Source organism: Hemibagrus wyckioides, linkage group LG01, assembly GCF_019097595.1.
Source record: "Hemibagrus wyckioides isolate EC202008001 linkage group LG01, SWU_Hwy_1.0, whole genome shotgun sequence".
Classification (NCBI taxonomy): domain Eukaryota; kingdom Metazoa; phylum Chordata; class Actinopteri; order Siluriformes; family Bagridae; genus Hemibagrus; species Hemibagrus wyckioides.
In genome coordinates this window covers 11,560,930-11,575,293 of record NC_080710.1, presented here as the reverse complement: position 1 = coordinate 11,575,293, position 14,364 = coordinate 11,560,930, and the positions used below count along the sequence as shown (strand labels likewise).

At 40.0% G+C, this 14,364-nt stretch overlaps 1 protein-coding gene across 5 annotated transcripts; it reads left to right on the top strand.

Annotated features, from left to right (window-relative positions):
* Positions 1 to 1,340: 1,340 nt before the first annotated feature.
* si:dkeyp-69b9.3 (myocardin) lies at positions 1,341 to 13,475 on the top strand. Of its 5 annotated transcripts, none has more exons than XM_058401026.1 (15): positions 1,341 to 1,642; positions 2,229 to 2,390; positions 5,605 to 5,661; positions 5,843 to 5,901; positions 6,612 to 6,678; positions 7,025 to 7,150; positions 7,479 to 7,645; positions 8,487 to 8,627; positions 9,530 to 9,834; positions 10,397 to 10,538; positions 10,619 to 11,044; positions 11,140 to 11,235; positions 11,402 to 11,545; positions 11,642 to 11,696; positions 11,871 to 13,475. In XM_058401026.1, exons 2-15 carry the CDS (start codon positions 2,336 to 2,338, stop codon positions 12,302 to 12,304), a joined length of 2,274 nt encoding a protein of 757 aa, XP_058257009.1. In that variant the 5' UTR covers positions 1,341 to 1,642; positions 2,229 to 2,335; the 3' UTR covers positions 12,305 to 13,475. The 5 variants fall into 5 exon arrangements, with proteins under 5 accessions (XP_058257009.1, XP_058256922.1, XP_058256838.1 ...); XM_058400939.1 differs by having other exon boundaries at positions 1,342 to 1,642; positions 7,452 to 7,645; positions 8,490 to 8,627; XM_058400855.1 differs by having other exon boundaries at positions 1,343 to 1,642; positions 5,846 to 5,901; positions 7,452 to 7,645.
* The last annotated feature ends 889 nt before the right edge of the window (positions 13,476 to 14,364 follow it).

Below are 14,364 nucleotides of genomic sequence, written 5' to 3'. Positions count from 1 at the left end.
TCTCTTGATCTGTCTGTCTGTCTCTCTCACACACACACACTCCCTTCCTTCTTCTTCCTCCTTTTACACTCTTTCTTTCCCTCTCTCTCTTGGTCTGTCTCTCTGTCTGTCTGTCTGTCTCTCTCTGTCTCTCTCTCTCTCTCTCTCTCTGTCTCTCTCTCTCTATAGCTCTCCCTCTCTTGCACACACACATACACTCACTCCCTTCCTTCTTCCTCCTTTTACACTCTCTCTTTCCCTCTCTCTCTTGGTCTGTCTGTCAGTCTGTCTCTCTCTCATTCTCTCTCTCTTGGTCTGTCTGCCTCTCTCTCTCTGTCTCCCCCCCCCCTCTCTCTCCTGTCTGTTTGTCAGTCAGTCTGTCCCCCACCCATCCTTCCCTCACCACACACACACACACACACTGACCTGCTGATGCAGCAGCACACACTGACATGCCTGTCAAAGTGGCTGAACAGGTGGTGCTGTAATGACCACTCTCTGCCCATCCCCCTTCACTCACCCACCCACCCACCAACACACACACACACACACACACACACATACACGCACTCTAAATTGATAGACTGATCCACAGTATGCAGTATGCAGTCAGCATGTATGAAGTCAGTCATGTAGTCATGTATTTAATAAGGACATTGCACACACCAACGTGCTTGATCTTGGAAAATGATCATCCAATCACTGAAACCATACATGCTTTCAGAGCTAGGATTCAATAATGTCATGGCATCTCTCTCTCGCTCTCACTCGCTCTCTCTTACACACACACACACACAAATAAGTCTAACTAACTTCTACTTCTATGTAGATACCTTACATTGAAATATTTAGCTAATTGATGCTAGACCTACACCAAACCCTAAGAATAATGGAGACATCACACGGATTTATTTATTTATTTTAAATTAAATCTGATGAAAAAAGTCTCTCAACATTGGGTCTCCATACAAACTTTTTACATACACACACACTGGTTTATATATTTTGGAGTCATGTGTGTTGTCAGTGTAACTCATGAAACAGACCTTTCACCCTGAAATCTTCATTTTACTCAATACCTGCAGTTATTGGGTGAATGATTCCGATTCAGCACTTAAGTGTTAAGTATGCAAATGTGTTAGTCTGTAGTCTGTAAGGCTTTGGAACCTGATCTAACAAGAGTCAGAGAGTGATTGAAGCCGTCAAGCCTCCAAACCCCAGCATCAATCAGTCAGCAAACAAGTCTGTGTGTGTGTGTGTATGTGTGTGTGTGTGTGTGTGTGTGTATGTGTGTGTGTGTGTGTGCCAGTCCTAAGGTTTCTGAGGAGGGGGTTGGGTTGGAAGGGGGGGCAGGGTGCTTGTTTGACAGCCCAACACAGTTGGCACAGCCTCGTCCAGTGAGGGGGTAACGAGAGAGAGAGGGAGAGAGAGGACAGGGTAAGTTCGGCGAGAAGGAAAAGAAGTAGAGACTCTCAACTCCTTGACTTCAGACACTTACCTTCGGATGATCTTGGAAGGAAAAGAAGCAACCCTGGAATGAGAGCTACCTCTACTAAATGCATCTGAATTCCTGCCCTCCTTTGCCTCGTCCTTTGGTTTCTCTCTCTCTCTCTCTCTCTGGCACAGGCCACTCCACTGGCAGGGCAGCACAGAGCCTTTTTCTGTGAGTATCCCTTTCATTCTCTCTCTCTGTCTCTCTCTCTCTCTCTCTTTCTCATGAATCTCAGGTACAGATGTATTTTATAAGAGTGTGAATATCTAGTGTGACATACTTACACTTCACAAAGAAGATCTTAATGGTATTTTTTGGAGTAGGTCTCTTCTGGGTAGTACCTTTTAAAATCAATAGTGCAGTGAGATATTGCAGAAAGTCGGCATTTGACTGGGGCTAGTGAAAAAAGTTAATCATTCTGTCCATTTCTGCACCGCCGGCAGTAACTCAGGCCTCCATGTGAACGATTTTTACCTCATCTATACGCTCTGGCTGTTTTAAGCACAGCTGCTCATTATTGTACTTTAGATGACGGAATCTGTCCTATTTAATAAAATGATGCATTTAAAAAAAGTTTGTTATCTGTTGTGGTTATCACCAGCCTCTCTGCTAACCCTGTTTTTCTCTTCTTTCCTCTCTTTCTCATGCTCTCAGCAGTACTCAAGTAATCGAGTTTTACTAATTGTGTTGAGGTGTACTATGCTGTGTTAGTCACTGTAATGTAACCTTTCTTTCTCTCTTTCTCATGCTCTTGCAGAGGTAGAAAAAAAACATCAGGGCTCATCCCTTTACCCGCTGCACAGGAGGAAACCCCTACAGGAGGAAACCTCCATATTTTTCATCTTCTGCCTCTGACCATCCGTCATGACCTTGCTGGCCTCTGAGAGGTCGCTGCTCATCCGGAGCAAATTCCGCTCAGGTAAGCACTAAGGTCAGAGTTCACATGAATCTTGAGCATGTAAGAGCATAGCTAGCGTATGTGAGACAGCATGTGAGTGGAGATATGTGGCTCTGGCCTGGTGTCAGATGGTGATTGGTGGGCTACCATAGGTGTGTGTGTGCTGCTGTGTAATGGTTGGCTGTAATGAGAACACCTCGCTTTTCGTTTGGGTTCAGGAAATGGTTTAAGGAAAGCGCTAGAAGAAGTAAGAGTAGTTTCGGTTAAGGTGTGACTGACCAGTCGTGAGGTTTTTAATGGACATAGCAGTTACGAGAACCTATAAAAAAAAATTCACATATAAAGTTTCCCCAAATTCAAATGTTTAAAAATGACCATTGATGAGAAACATTACACTGTGGATTCTGCTTTCCTTTCAATTATATTACCCAAAAATACATGGCTTAGCAATTACGAGCCTATATTTACGCCTAATTGTGTATTTGAGCCGCTGAAAAGATTCAAATGCGCCACTGATTAGAAACGTTTTCTAATCAACTGTGTTTTTAAACCCAAAAGATATTGAATGAGAAATATATAGATCTGAAAATTGTCTGAAGTTTTTAGTTCCATCAATATTTATAATGGATGATTTTATTCATTTTGTTGTCTGTCATAATTTCATAACGTCATCATAAACATAAATAGACATGCGGGACTGTTACTATAAAGCAAGGTTAATTTTATATAGCCACTTTAAATACCTAGGGAATTAATTTATGTACACAGGCTATTTATTTATTTATATACATGATGTATTTCATTAATAGGTAATCCTATTGAAACTCTTTGAATGTATATAACTTGCTGTTAGTCTAAGATACTGGTAGTACTGTCCTGGAAGTTGCATAGCACTGCACAGTACAGTACAGGAACTCTTCCTGATTTTATCATCTGATTCATTTTTTTTTAAAGCAAATAATTAAATATTTGTTGAGTTCAGTCAGGTTTTCTCTATTGTAGTGTTATATGCTGAAATTGCTGAGAGATTCACTGGGCACAATGCTTCAGTTTTCAAAGGGTTCACAAAGGTATTCCCAGTGAATGCCTGATGAGAATGGCGGTGTTTCCTCATTAAAATACACATGGACAGAGGGAAGACCATGTGGCTTTCTCTCCTGTGCTTGGAACCCTTTCAAACACCAGTGCCCTCTGACACACTGCATCCGTGTGGCCTCCTGACTGAAGCACTCTGGCTTTTAAATACTGCCCTTCACATGTTTGGTCAAACCAGGTGATTATGCACAAAGTGTGTTGGCCTGGGTGACAGCCTCATGATTGGGAGGTTTGTTCATTGTTGTGGAAGAGAGAAACAGGAAGACTGAGAAATTTGGTGTGTTAATAGATTCTCTAGCCCTTATAAATAGTGAATCAGCAGTTTTGCTCTGCTTCACAAGGACACATATTCATTGCATTAGAAAAAATAATTAAAAAAGCCATGTCTGGTGTATACAGTTGTCTTGTTTTTTGAGACAGTATGACCTGGATGAAGAAAGCCATAGCTATGGGATTGAGGCTAAAGGGATTGTCTCTTTAATTGTCTCAGCATATACAACCAAATTACTATGACTGAGTGCAATGTCTGTTTTGTACAATTGTGTAATCAGTATTTGGCTTCACCAGTATCAGTGAGAAATTCTGCCAAATCCAGTCTTCACTGCTGGGCTCATGGCAGCTTGACAAGATCCTTTTTAGAAAAGATTTGGAATGACATACATCTGAATAATAGAACGAATAACCAAAAGCTATATTTGTACATAGCGATCTTTTTTCTTTTCTTTTAACACATCTGATCACAGCCATGTCTACTGTTCAAGTAATTTACCACTTATTCCACCTCAGCTCCTCTGACATCACTGTGATGGATTTGTTCACACATGTCATTGAACAGGAAGCAGGAAATATGATGTACTCCCACTTTTTTCCTTTGACATTGTTCTTCGATCCTGTATTGTTTACTGCCCTGCTCTGTCATTGACCTCTTACTTCTGTTTACATGCCTTTCAAGATTAAAAATCAGTACAATCCTTCTTCTATCCAGGACTCTGTCCTGACCTTCAGTCTGATGAATCAGGACTGCAGAGAATAATAGATACGCAGGAAGTGTCCTTCTTCTGTGCAGTACATTAAATGAAATTAAAGATCGGGAATTGATTAATTGTTTGTGAGATCCTTTTGCTGGGGATGGAAGATGGCAACTGACTCGAATGACAAATGCTCGAGAAATCCTTTGTATGCACGTGTGAAAGGTGTTGTAGAAGACATTTGCTGAGACTTTGTATTGAACTCATGCCAGGTGGATAAACATAAGGTTTTTCGCTCACAACAAAGCTTGTGACAGTTTGCAGCACTAAACCATAAACTGCTGTTTTAATACGCTTGACCTTAAAAATTGCTTTTCTTGCCTTTTCCTGTTTTTTTGTTTTTTTTGAATGGACCCAAATTCTTTAAAGCTGTCAGTGAAGCTGTAGGCAAACAGCAGCCAGTTTTCGCTGTGCTGCTCAACCTTTCGCATTAAAACGTTCTCGGTACTGTATATCACAGTAACCGCTTCGAATTGTATTCAATAAAAACGCCTTTGATTTATTAGATCAGACATTGATATTAAAAGGCCAACAGATTTTTCCAGAAAAAAGAAAAGAGGAAGAAATTACTTAGCAGAGCTGAGAGTGAGAAAGAAAGAGGGGGGGGGGGGGGAGAGGGACAGCTGAAAGGGGGATGGGGGATGACAGAAATAGAAGTACTGAGGGATAAATAGTTGCCTCCTCCCCTCTTTTCCTCTCTCTCCCTCCCTTCACCTGCTGATCCAAGTAACTGTATGCATGTGTGTGTGTGTGTGTGTGTGTGTGTGTGTGTGTGTGTGTGTGTGTGGAAGTAGTATGGGAGGGAGTGACAAAAAGTGTGTCTGCATGTGTGTGCTCCTGGAACCGAATGTGTGAACAATATTCATATTTGCCTGATGACAAATTGATTTTTTTTCTTGGTGTAAAGAAATGATTGGTACAGTACACTTCTAACTGTAATATTCTCTAATGTTCTCATGCCGCAATGTCCCGAAGATGAGCTTTACACATGGCTTAGCAAGTACAGTCTCTTAAAAATGATCAGTTCTATAAAGCACACCAGTGCATGCATCAATTTTCTTAAGTGATTCCTGATTTATTGTCATAATCTTCTTCTTCTTCTTTTTTTTTAGTTCTGCAGTTGCGAATACAAAATCGCAGACAACAGAAAGAGCTAAATGCTGACTCTGGTGAGTGTGTTCAATCGTTTTTGCTATGCCCCTTACCTTACCTTACTGAAATGTCACTATAACAGCTAGGAAAAATAGGCTAATTTATATCATCTCCGTCAGTATTCCACTCCCTACAGTTACCATAAGACTCATGACTTTAGCTTCCTACTTTAATTCATTACTCTTTTTTTTTTGCCAGAAGGCGTGAAGGCCTCCTGCTCTGACAAAGTAGGGGAGAAAGAGGCCAATAGCACCGGGGTGAGTGATGGGTCAGAACGTAATAAGCAAGAAGCACAATGCCACTTATAAACCAGTAACACTGGTAAAAGAGAAATATATAGTAAGTTGTGTTACTGTAGCATAGTGTAAATGTTCTTAACTATTGTCTAGAGTATTTGTATTAAATGTTAAGGTTTTTGCTAATGAAGCATGCATGATGGTGTCTAGTATCAGGTTAGAAAATAACTGGTCTATGTATTGGATCGCAAATGACCAGTAACAAATGAGCAACTTAATGAAGTAAACTAAAGCTAGAAACTATTTACAGCACCAAAGTAAAAAGATATTTGAAAACTTTCTAGTTTTGGTCACTACCTGGTAACCACACAACCTATTATTTGTCATCACTGACCAAATCTGACGATGCTGAAAGCAATGTATTTCTATACAAATGAATCTCAAATTGCTGAAAGGCCTCACAATGACACCAGACTGAACAAATGCTAGCAAGCGTCAAGGCATTGAAATGGAAGACTGTGGAAAGCCAGTGTACAGACTATTTCGTTTCCAGTATTTTGATTTTATGAGCTTCCTCTGTCTTCCCAGTGAATTCCTGGCTAAGTGAGCATGTGCTAGGCTAGGCAAGTGTGTGTAATGCTGTGAGATTGTGTACTAGGCTATGTAAGTGTGTGTTATTGAGAGTGTTCTGGTGTTAATGGTTGGTGTCGCTGGGCTGTTTCCCGATGCAGCATCAGACAGTGGATGGCACCACTCTGAAGTCGCCCCCTAGTGCTCTGACTGCTGAAACTGCACAAGGTGATTCATGATGCAAAAGAGAATGGGATTTTCTTTTTCAATAAATATCAATCATTAGTGCCAGTTCTCCCCAATTGTTAAACTGATTCATTAGTTCATGTGTTGTAGTTTTTTTTTGCTCCGGGGTTTCACCCACCAAGAAGTAGACAGTAAGCTGATTAAACTAATAAGAAATTGCTTTAGGAGAAAATTGCTAATGATAGCTTTCATATATCCAATTCATTAGTCCCCTTCAACCCCCCTTTGAGGTTTTCTTTTAAAAATAACAAGGCTAGCTGATTAAACCTTGTACACCTTCCTTCTCCCTTTTCTTTTTTTCCCCTTTTTCTTTTTTTTTTTTTTGTAGACAAAGCTAGCGGTGGTGCTCAGAGACAGAAAAAGGCTCGTCTGGTTGAAAATGTCAGTGAGAAGATCCAGAGGCGATCTGGGTCCATTGAGCTAGTTCAGAAACACACTGCACCATTAGAAAACAGTGAGTAAAAGTAATAACCCATTAAGACACACACACACACACACACACACCCACATATATACACTTCTGGGGGACATTTCAAGGATGATTTCTCCCAATCCGGTGATAAAAACACTTAAGAAAGCTTATAAAGTTATATCATTGTGTCTAATTTATTAACAACATGTCGTCTTTGATAATTGTTGGACATTATTCCAGTATATTAAACTGCAATTTACAGCATCAGTTAACGTCCCATCAACTCCGAAAGTAACGTCTTCAAGTAAAGTCTTGAATCTCTCTGTCTCATTTTGTTTTTCAGCTTCTGTTTCCTTTTCCTTACGCTCAGATGTCTTCGAAGATGACATCTCCTCGTGTTCTTCTACGTCTCCCGAGCAACTCGGGACACACCAATCCCCCAGCTTCTCCTCTTCACCTGGGCTGAGCAGCGACCAGTCACTGAGTGATGTGTCACCTGTTGCCGTGCCCATCAACCACAGCCCAAGCAATGTTCAGGTATTTACTGTTGAAGACATTTTTAAGATAATGAAATATGCATTCGCAATGATCTCTATGTAACCCCCTCATTCAGTGACGTTATAGATTTTATGGTTAATATTTATATCCGATATCATATATATTAATAATAAAAATATACGTAAAAATCCCAACAAAAAGTCACATTACTATACTTGATTTTGAGTTCCACTTTTTTAAAAATAAAATTTGAAAATAATTTCAATTCACCATTTGTAATTCAGTAATATGAAATCATTTGTATATTAGAGACTTATATACAGTATGTTAGTCTGTCTGTCTCTCTCTCTCTCACTTGTATATTTTTGTGTTTTTGTGTTTACTGAGAAATTTTATTAGAAACTAAGATGACAAATGTAACTAAAATAGAGTAAAATTCTATTTTTAGTTCACATCTGATTTCTTCTTACTTATTTCTTACTTTATAACGCAAATGTACATCCAAATGTACATATGCATTTAAAGTATTTAAAGATATTATTTTGTTATATGTGTATATGGTTTCATATCATTTTTAGCATATCAAGGATTTAAGGATTAAAACACAACACACAACACATGCTATTATTAAAAAAATAATAACAAAATAATAATGGGATTGTGTGGATGCAGCCAGATATAAATTCATTCAGTGAATAAGGATGTTTTTTGATTTATATCATGTAAAAAATGTCATTTAAGAAAATGGTTTTAGATTCTTTTTATTCATATTTCTTGATCTCAAGTGGGACTCAGACCTTTGGTCCTTGTTTAGAAGAGGGAAAATGGAAACAAGTGAAACTCAATTATAGTTTAAAAACTAATTTTGTTCATCTTGCAGCAGTGTGGTTCAGCTTTGCTCCCAGGAACTGAGGGCATCACGGAGTCAGTGACCATGACAGTGGCAGGGTCAAACTCCATGGCAATGACTGGGAGACCCAAAGGAGTGTATGTGTCCTCTCAGACGTCGCTGCTGCCAAAGGTACAAACTCACATCGTGATTGTGGCTGGGATATGAAATGCTTGAATGCACTGGAAATGCTCATTGAGAAAAACATGTTCTAAGCACTTGAATGTGTGCAACTGTGGATGACTAAAATGACACATTAGTTTATGAATTAAAATTAAATGTTATAATTTTATTAATGTTATGTTATTAACTCTTTTTACCACTCTTTTTAAAATGGAGTTTGCTCTCCAAAAAATGGAGTTTTGTCATGTCAGAGTCCACAGTGGAGGTTAATTGCTCATATGAAAGTAGACACTCAGGACATTAAAATATTGTAATATTAAAATATTGTGTTTGTCATAAGTATTTCTGTTTTTATATAGCTTATTACCGGGGCAATATATTTATAGAAAAGTAAAAAAAAAACAACAGCTAATAATGGTTAGTTTTAAATGGTGTAAATGGTCATTTCAAACTCATTTATCTAACTGCTTGTTCATAAGCATCTAAAATGTGAAGGTTTTTTCTTCAACCACTAAATTTGCTGTGTAAGGTTATCCCAACATCTCACACTGAAAGTCAACAGTGTCATTTTATATCAGACCTGTAGTGAGTAAAATAATCCATTTGTTTATATAGTGACTGAAATGATCCTATAAGTCGATTTCCATTCATTCCATCAGTGTACTGGTAAAAAGGATTAAATGTTATAATTATTATTAAATGTTCAGTTCACATCTGATTTAACTGCAGCCTGACTACATACATCTCAACTGATTTTTTTTTCCATTTGCATGGAAGTGTAATGTTGATTTCTTGTTTTGTTCTGATTGGCCTATTTACACAATTGGCTCCATTTAATATTATGAATAATTATCACATTTTTTCTTCCTTCCTGCTTTTGTTCTGCTCCATCGGCTCTCTTGCTCTCTCAGACAGCTCAGTGCCTAACCCCAACTACTCATTCCATTCTCGGAGGGTCTTTATCCTCGCCACGCCCTCCACGGCCACGGAAACCTCGTGACTGTAAGCCAAAAATGAGGAAGCTGAAGTACCACCAGTACATACCCCCAGACCAACGGGGCAACACTGGAGGCACTTCTGGGAACAATTCCCAAAAGAACAGCACCACTCAAGTTCAGCCTATCGATCCTGCGTACTCTCGCCTCCTACACCAGCAGCAGGTTTTCCTGCAACTGCAGATACTAAACCAGCAACAACAGCTCACTGTGGCAACCAGGTACATTAAACAGTACACCATCTTACTCAGAGATTCCTTATTAGTAGATCTTGATGTCTATCCGGGATGGCAGATGATCTAATTCAAGGTTTCTCAAGCTTTTTTTGGCCAGTGACTCCATTTGAGGGGCTCAGATTCTATTATATTTAGGTAATTCTATTACATATAGTCAGCCTGCTGGTTCATAGCCTTAATATGAAAAAGCATAAAAAAACACTATTAGATAACTTACTGAAAGTTTCAACTAGATTTTAAAAAATCAGTGTTGCTAAACATCACAGTTGTGCCAGTAGTCCACTGTGGCTTGTGGCATTTAATAGAAAATATGCTTTGGACGTGTATCAAATGATCCAGTATTTAAAATACTCCATAAGTCAGCGTTTGGTAACGAAACTGAGGACAGACTTGCTCTTCCTGGTCAGTGGTTGCTAGTAACCAGACTGTGATACAATACAACCTAACCTTAACCTACAATAATTGTTTATTTTTTAATGTGGAAATATTAACACATACATGGTCATTAATTTATTACTGATATCCACAAAATTTCTGCAATTAACAGTGAAAATCAAGTAGTGACGATTTCTGGAGCCGGACCACAAAGTTGCCTTCAGCCTGCTCCTTCACAAACAAACGGCATGCTCCTGGAAACAAACTCCGCCCACAAGCTAGATTTACTTCCCCCCAACCTTGACGATCTAACGGTAAGAATCTTTCCAATGCTACATCTAAATGAAGAGTAGATTATTTCTGAGGTATTGAGTGTTTTACCTGTTTGTCACAGGTGTCAGAACTCCGACAGCAGTTACGCAAACGCGGACTCCCGGTCTCTGGCACCAAACCTGCTCTGTTAGAGAGGCTCCGCCCCTTCCAGATGCCCCGTCCCCAGCTAACACCTGCCCCACTTTGCCAGTTGGAAGGGACCCTAGAACCTCCTCCACCCCCTAATTTAAGCCCGTCTAGTAGCCCGTCACAGATTTACATCCAGCCATCAGCAGTGGTGGAGGAAGGTTTGGCTGGTGCCACTTACTTGACATCCCCATCTTCTTCTGCGAGTTCAAGTCCAAACCTGCAGGCCCCCTCACCTCCAGTGCCTTCCAGTGCTCTCTGGAGGTCAGAGCAGGCAGCAGAGGAGCTGACCGTGGAACTGGAGATGAGGGAGAGGATTCGGAGCAGACCCAGAGGAAAAGCTCTGGGCACAGTCACACAGGCAAGGACAAACACAACTTTGCACAAATATTTATATATTGAATTACAAAGTAACTGCTCCTCATTCTGTGTCTTTGTATCTTATCTCAATTACAGACAAGTGGAAGTTCCCTACATCCCTTCCTGCAACAGGACCCAGGATGTGCCAGAGGGAAACCAGACACAGAAAGACAGGAAGTGCTGTTTACACAGGTGAGAACAGATTGGCAATCAAATTGCTGTATGTAGAAAGTATATTTATTGGCCAATATTAATAAAACACCTCTTCAAGCTAGGTTTGAACAGAACTGTTTATCAGCTTTGGAGATATTCCAGGTATAATTTAAACTGAAATCTCTTGCGCCGCATGGTGTCTCAGCAGGTGTTTTCCTGTCAGCCGTGTGATACTATCTCCCAGGATTTTGAGTTACCGATGCAAATCACAGCTAGCCCAGAGCAAGCTCCACCCCACACTGAACGCAGTCTCGAGGAACTACTGCAGGAGGCAATTCAAAGAGTACAGGTGTGTGCGAGAGAGAGAGAGAGAGAGAGAGAGAGAGAATGAGTAATGTGTGAGAGAATCTTTTAACAAAAGCCTATTATCATCTTTCCATTTCAGATGGATCCACATGAGTCCATAGATGACATTTTAGAGGAACCTGTTAGCTGTTCTGGTTAGTTTTGCAGCATATTTTTGGTTTTTAGACATATATCATATATCACCATGTGGTACTCCTGAATATCATGAAAATGTTATTTCCATTAATCAAAATATAAAGGAAATTTTTATTTCCATTACATTCCAGGATTCCTGTGGTTATTCCTGCTGTCATGCTTGTTTTTTTCAGGTAACACCGGTATCACTTCAGTACTCCAGTCATCCATCACCACCCTCTCAGGCTCCTCCCCTGCCCCATCACCTGACCAACTGCAACCTACCCAGCTCAGCTCGAAAGACGAAAGTGGCCGCTCATCTCCGCTTTGCTCTTCACTCCTACTGGAGCTTCCACCCTCCCCTGCCCATGCCCTGCCCCTTGCATCTAACCCTGCCCCTCCTCCTCCCCCTCCTTCTCCCCTCTGCACGACTCCTCCTCTAAGTGCTCGTTCCAGAAAGAGGAGGTCAGATGTGCCTGCATTTGATGCTGCTGATTGGCTGGAATCTCTGACATCTGGCCTGCACCCTCTCACGCCTCCAGTGGCACCTTTCGTGGAAAGCGACTTTGCCCTCGATTCAGACCTGAACATAAGCAGGGTCCTTGACCTAATGGTGGAGCAGTGGTGAGGGACGAGAAGGTGTGTGTGTATGTACGTACGTACGTATGTGTGTTTGTGTGTGTGTGTGCGCGCGTGTGTGTGTGTGAATGCGTGCGTGCATGTGTGTGTAATTGGATGCTTGACGGGTAATTACCCACTGTTCAAATCTTGTCTCCCTGGAGAGGTGACCCCATCTCCATCCTTTCCTTTAATATCCATCCATCTCTGTCCAGTGATGTGACCAAACAGATTCTGACTGCTGTTGACTGCAACTCTCTACTCCACGCAACGTCGGGAGAGAGAGAGAGAGAGAGTGAGAGTGAGAGAGAGAGAGAAAGAGAGAGAATGCAATGAAGACATTACACACATGTGCATGTGCACACATGCACCATACACTTGTATATATCAAACAAAATACTTCCTGTAGACCTACCTACTCCCTCAGCGCCAGACAAAGTGTCGGCATGGAGAGAGTGGGTGTCTGCAGTGTCTCTTTATACATGTTGTGTGTCTTCACAGGGAAGGGAATGCACTCCCTGTGTGTATGCTTTTCTTCGCTGCTTTCTCGTGTGTGTAGGGGTTCATGCATACACGTGTACTTGTTCTTTATCTACACTTTCTGCACACTGTACGGTGCCTTAAGCACCCCGAATGCACTCGTTTCTATCCGTGTCTGCTGTTGTACAGTTCTTTCCCTGATTGAACAAAAAAATCTTTCCATGTTTCTTAATGTATGCATCTAAATAGCTGTAATCATTTTAAGCGCTGGCACAAAGTCAAGAAACTCAGTGCAACAATAGGTCCCCTAGAGACACTGAATTAGAATGGAAATATCTTTATATATATATTGTTGTATCATTACACTAGGATATAAAACACCTGAATCTCTCTCCCGCTTTTTCCCCCATTATAAATAATGTAAGCTATGATCTCTGAGCCGTGTTCAGCTAATTTCTATTTAGAGAACATATCTGGAAGCTTTTGGTTTCTAGCTCTACCAAGCAACACAATTGACTTAAGGAGAATAGTTTCAAATGTTCTATCATCCACAATAGTGTTGATCTTTCAGCAGCCTTTTGCTTAATGTAGTGTGACTTATTCACACTATTACACTTCAGTTCAGTCTGTCTCCTGAAACCATATTTGTCCTGGGAGTTTCTATTCCTTTGCTCCTGTTGCTGCTTTTAACAGCATTAACCAACCTATATATATATATATATATATATATATATATATATATATATATATATATATATATATATATATATATATATATATATATATATATATATATAAATAATTTTCGGTTTTAATTTATCAGCATATTTATTGAGTAAATTATTCAAACTGTCACCTTTTCCTGTTCAAGTATTCAGCTGTGTTGTAAATGTTAAGGAAAAAAAAAAAATTAAAGTCTTAATTGATTTTCCCATCCAGTCTTATTTGTCTTTTGGATTTTGTTCACAATAAACAGAGCCACGGAATATGAATATGAGAAATATGCCTTGAATAGATTATATCTAACTCATGAATCAGTGTGAGATTTAAAAAATAGAAAAAAATGACAGAACCTTACATTTTTCTGGATGCACTTAAAACTTCCAGAGCTTAACACTGCCATAGATTTTTTTTTTGGGACGCCCGTTATGCATAGAGTGATGCTCAAAATCCAATCAGTTTGGCTGGTCTGAAATGAGCCAAGGTAGTCATGAGGTTCACTGAGCTTTCATCTTCCGTTCCTCCCCCTCAGGCTCTCAATAATAATTTCACAGCCCATAATATTGCTCTAGAACTTTGGAGTGTCAGCAGCGGGATCTGTCTTTTTATTCACCGTACTTCACATTCTATCAGATTTTACACCCTCTTTCAGTATGGATGAGGTTCTGCCGGCAGTTTGCCTCATGTCCACGAAGTTTAATTACTTTGGCCAGACTATTTCCTGCAATCACTTTATCTGAGCTGAACATTTCTTGTGGGGTTAAGTTTGCTGTAGTCAGCACTGAAATGTACTTCATCACACCGGTGTCTGGAGATCCAGTTATCATCATCAACTCATATCAAGTGAAAATCAAACCTTTAGATAAACAC

Bases quoted from the DNA above. Each gene is read 5' to 3' on its own strand.
- si:dkeyp-69b9.3 (XM_058400671.1), top strand. From the start codon at position 2,336: ATGACCTTGCTGGCCTCTGAGAGGTCGCTGCTCATCCGGAGCAAATTC. The intron at 9,835-10,396 runs GTACATTAAACA...TGCAATTAACAG, and splicing joins CAGCTCACTGTGGCAACCAG to TGAAAATCAAGTAGTGACGA. The intron at 11,546-11,641 runs GTGTGTGCGAGA...TTTCCATTTCAG, and splicing joins AGGCAATTCAAAGAGTACAG to ATGGATCCACATGAGTCCAT.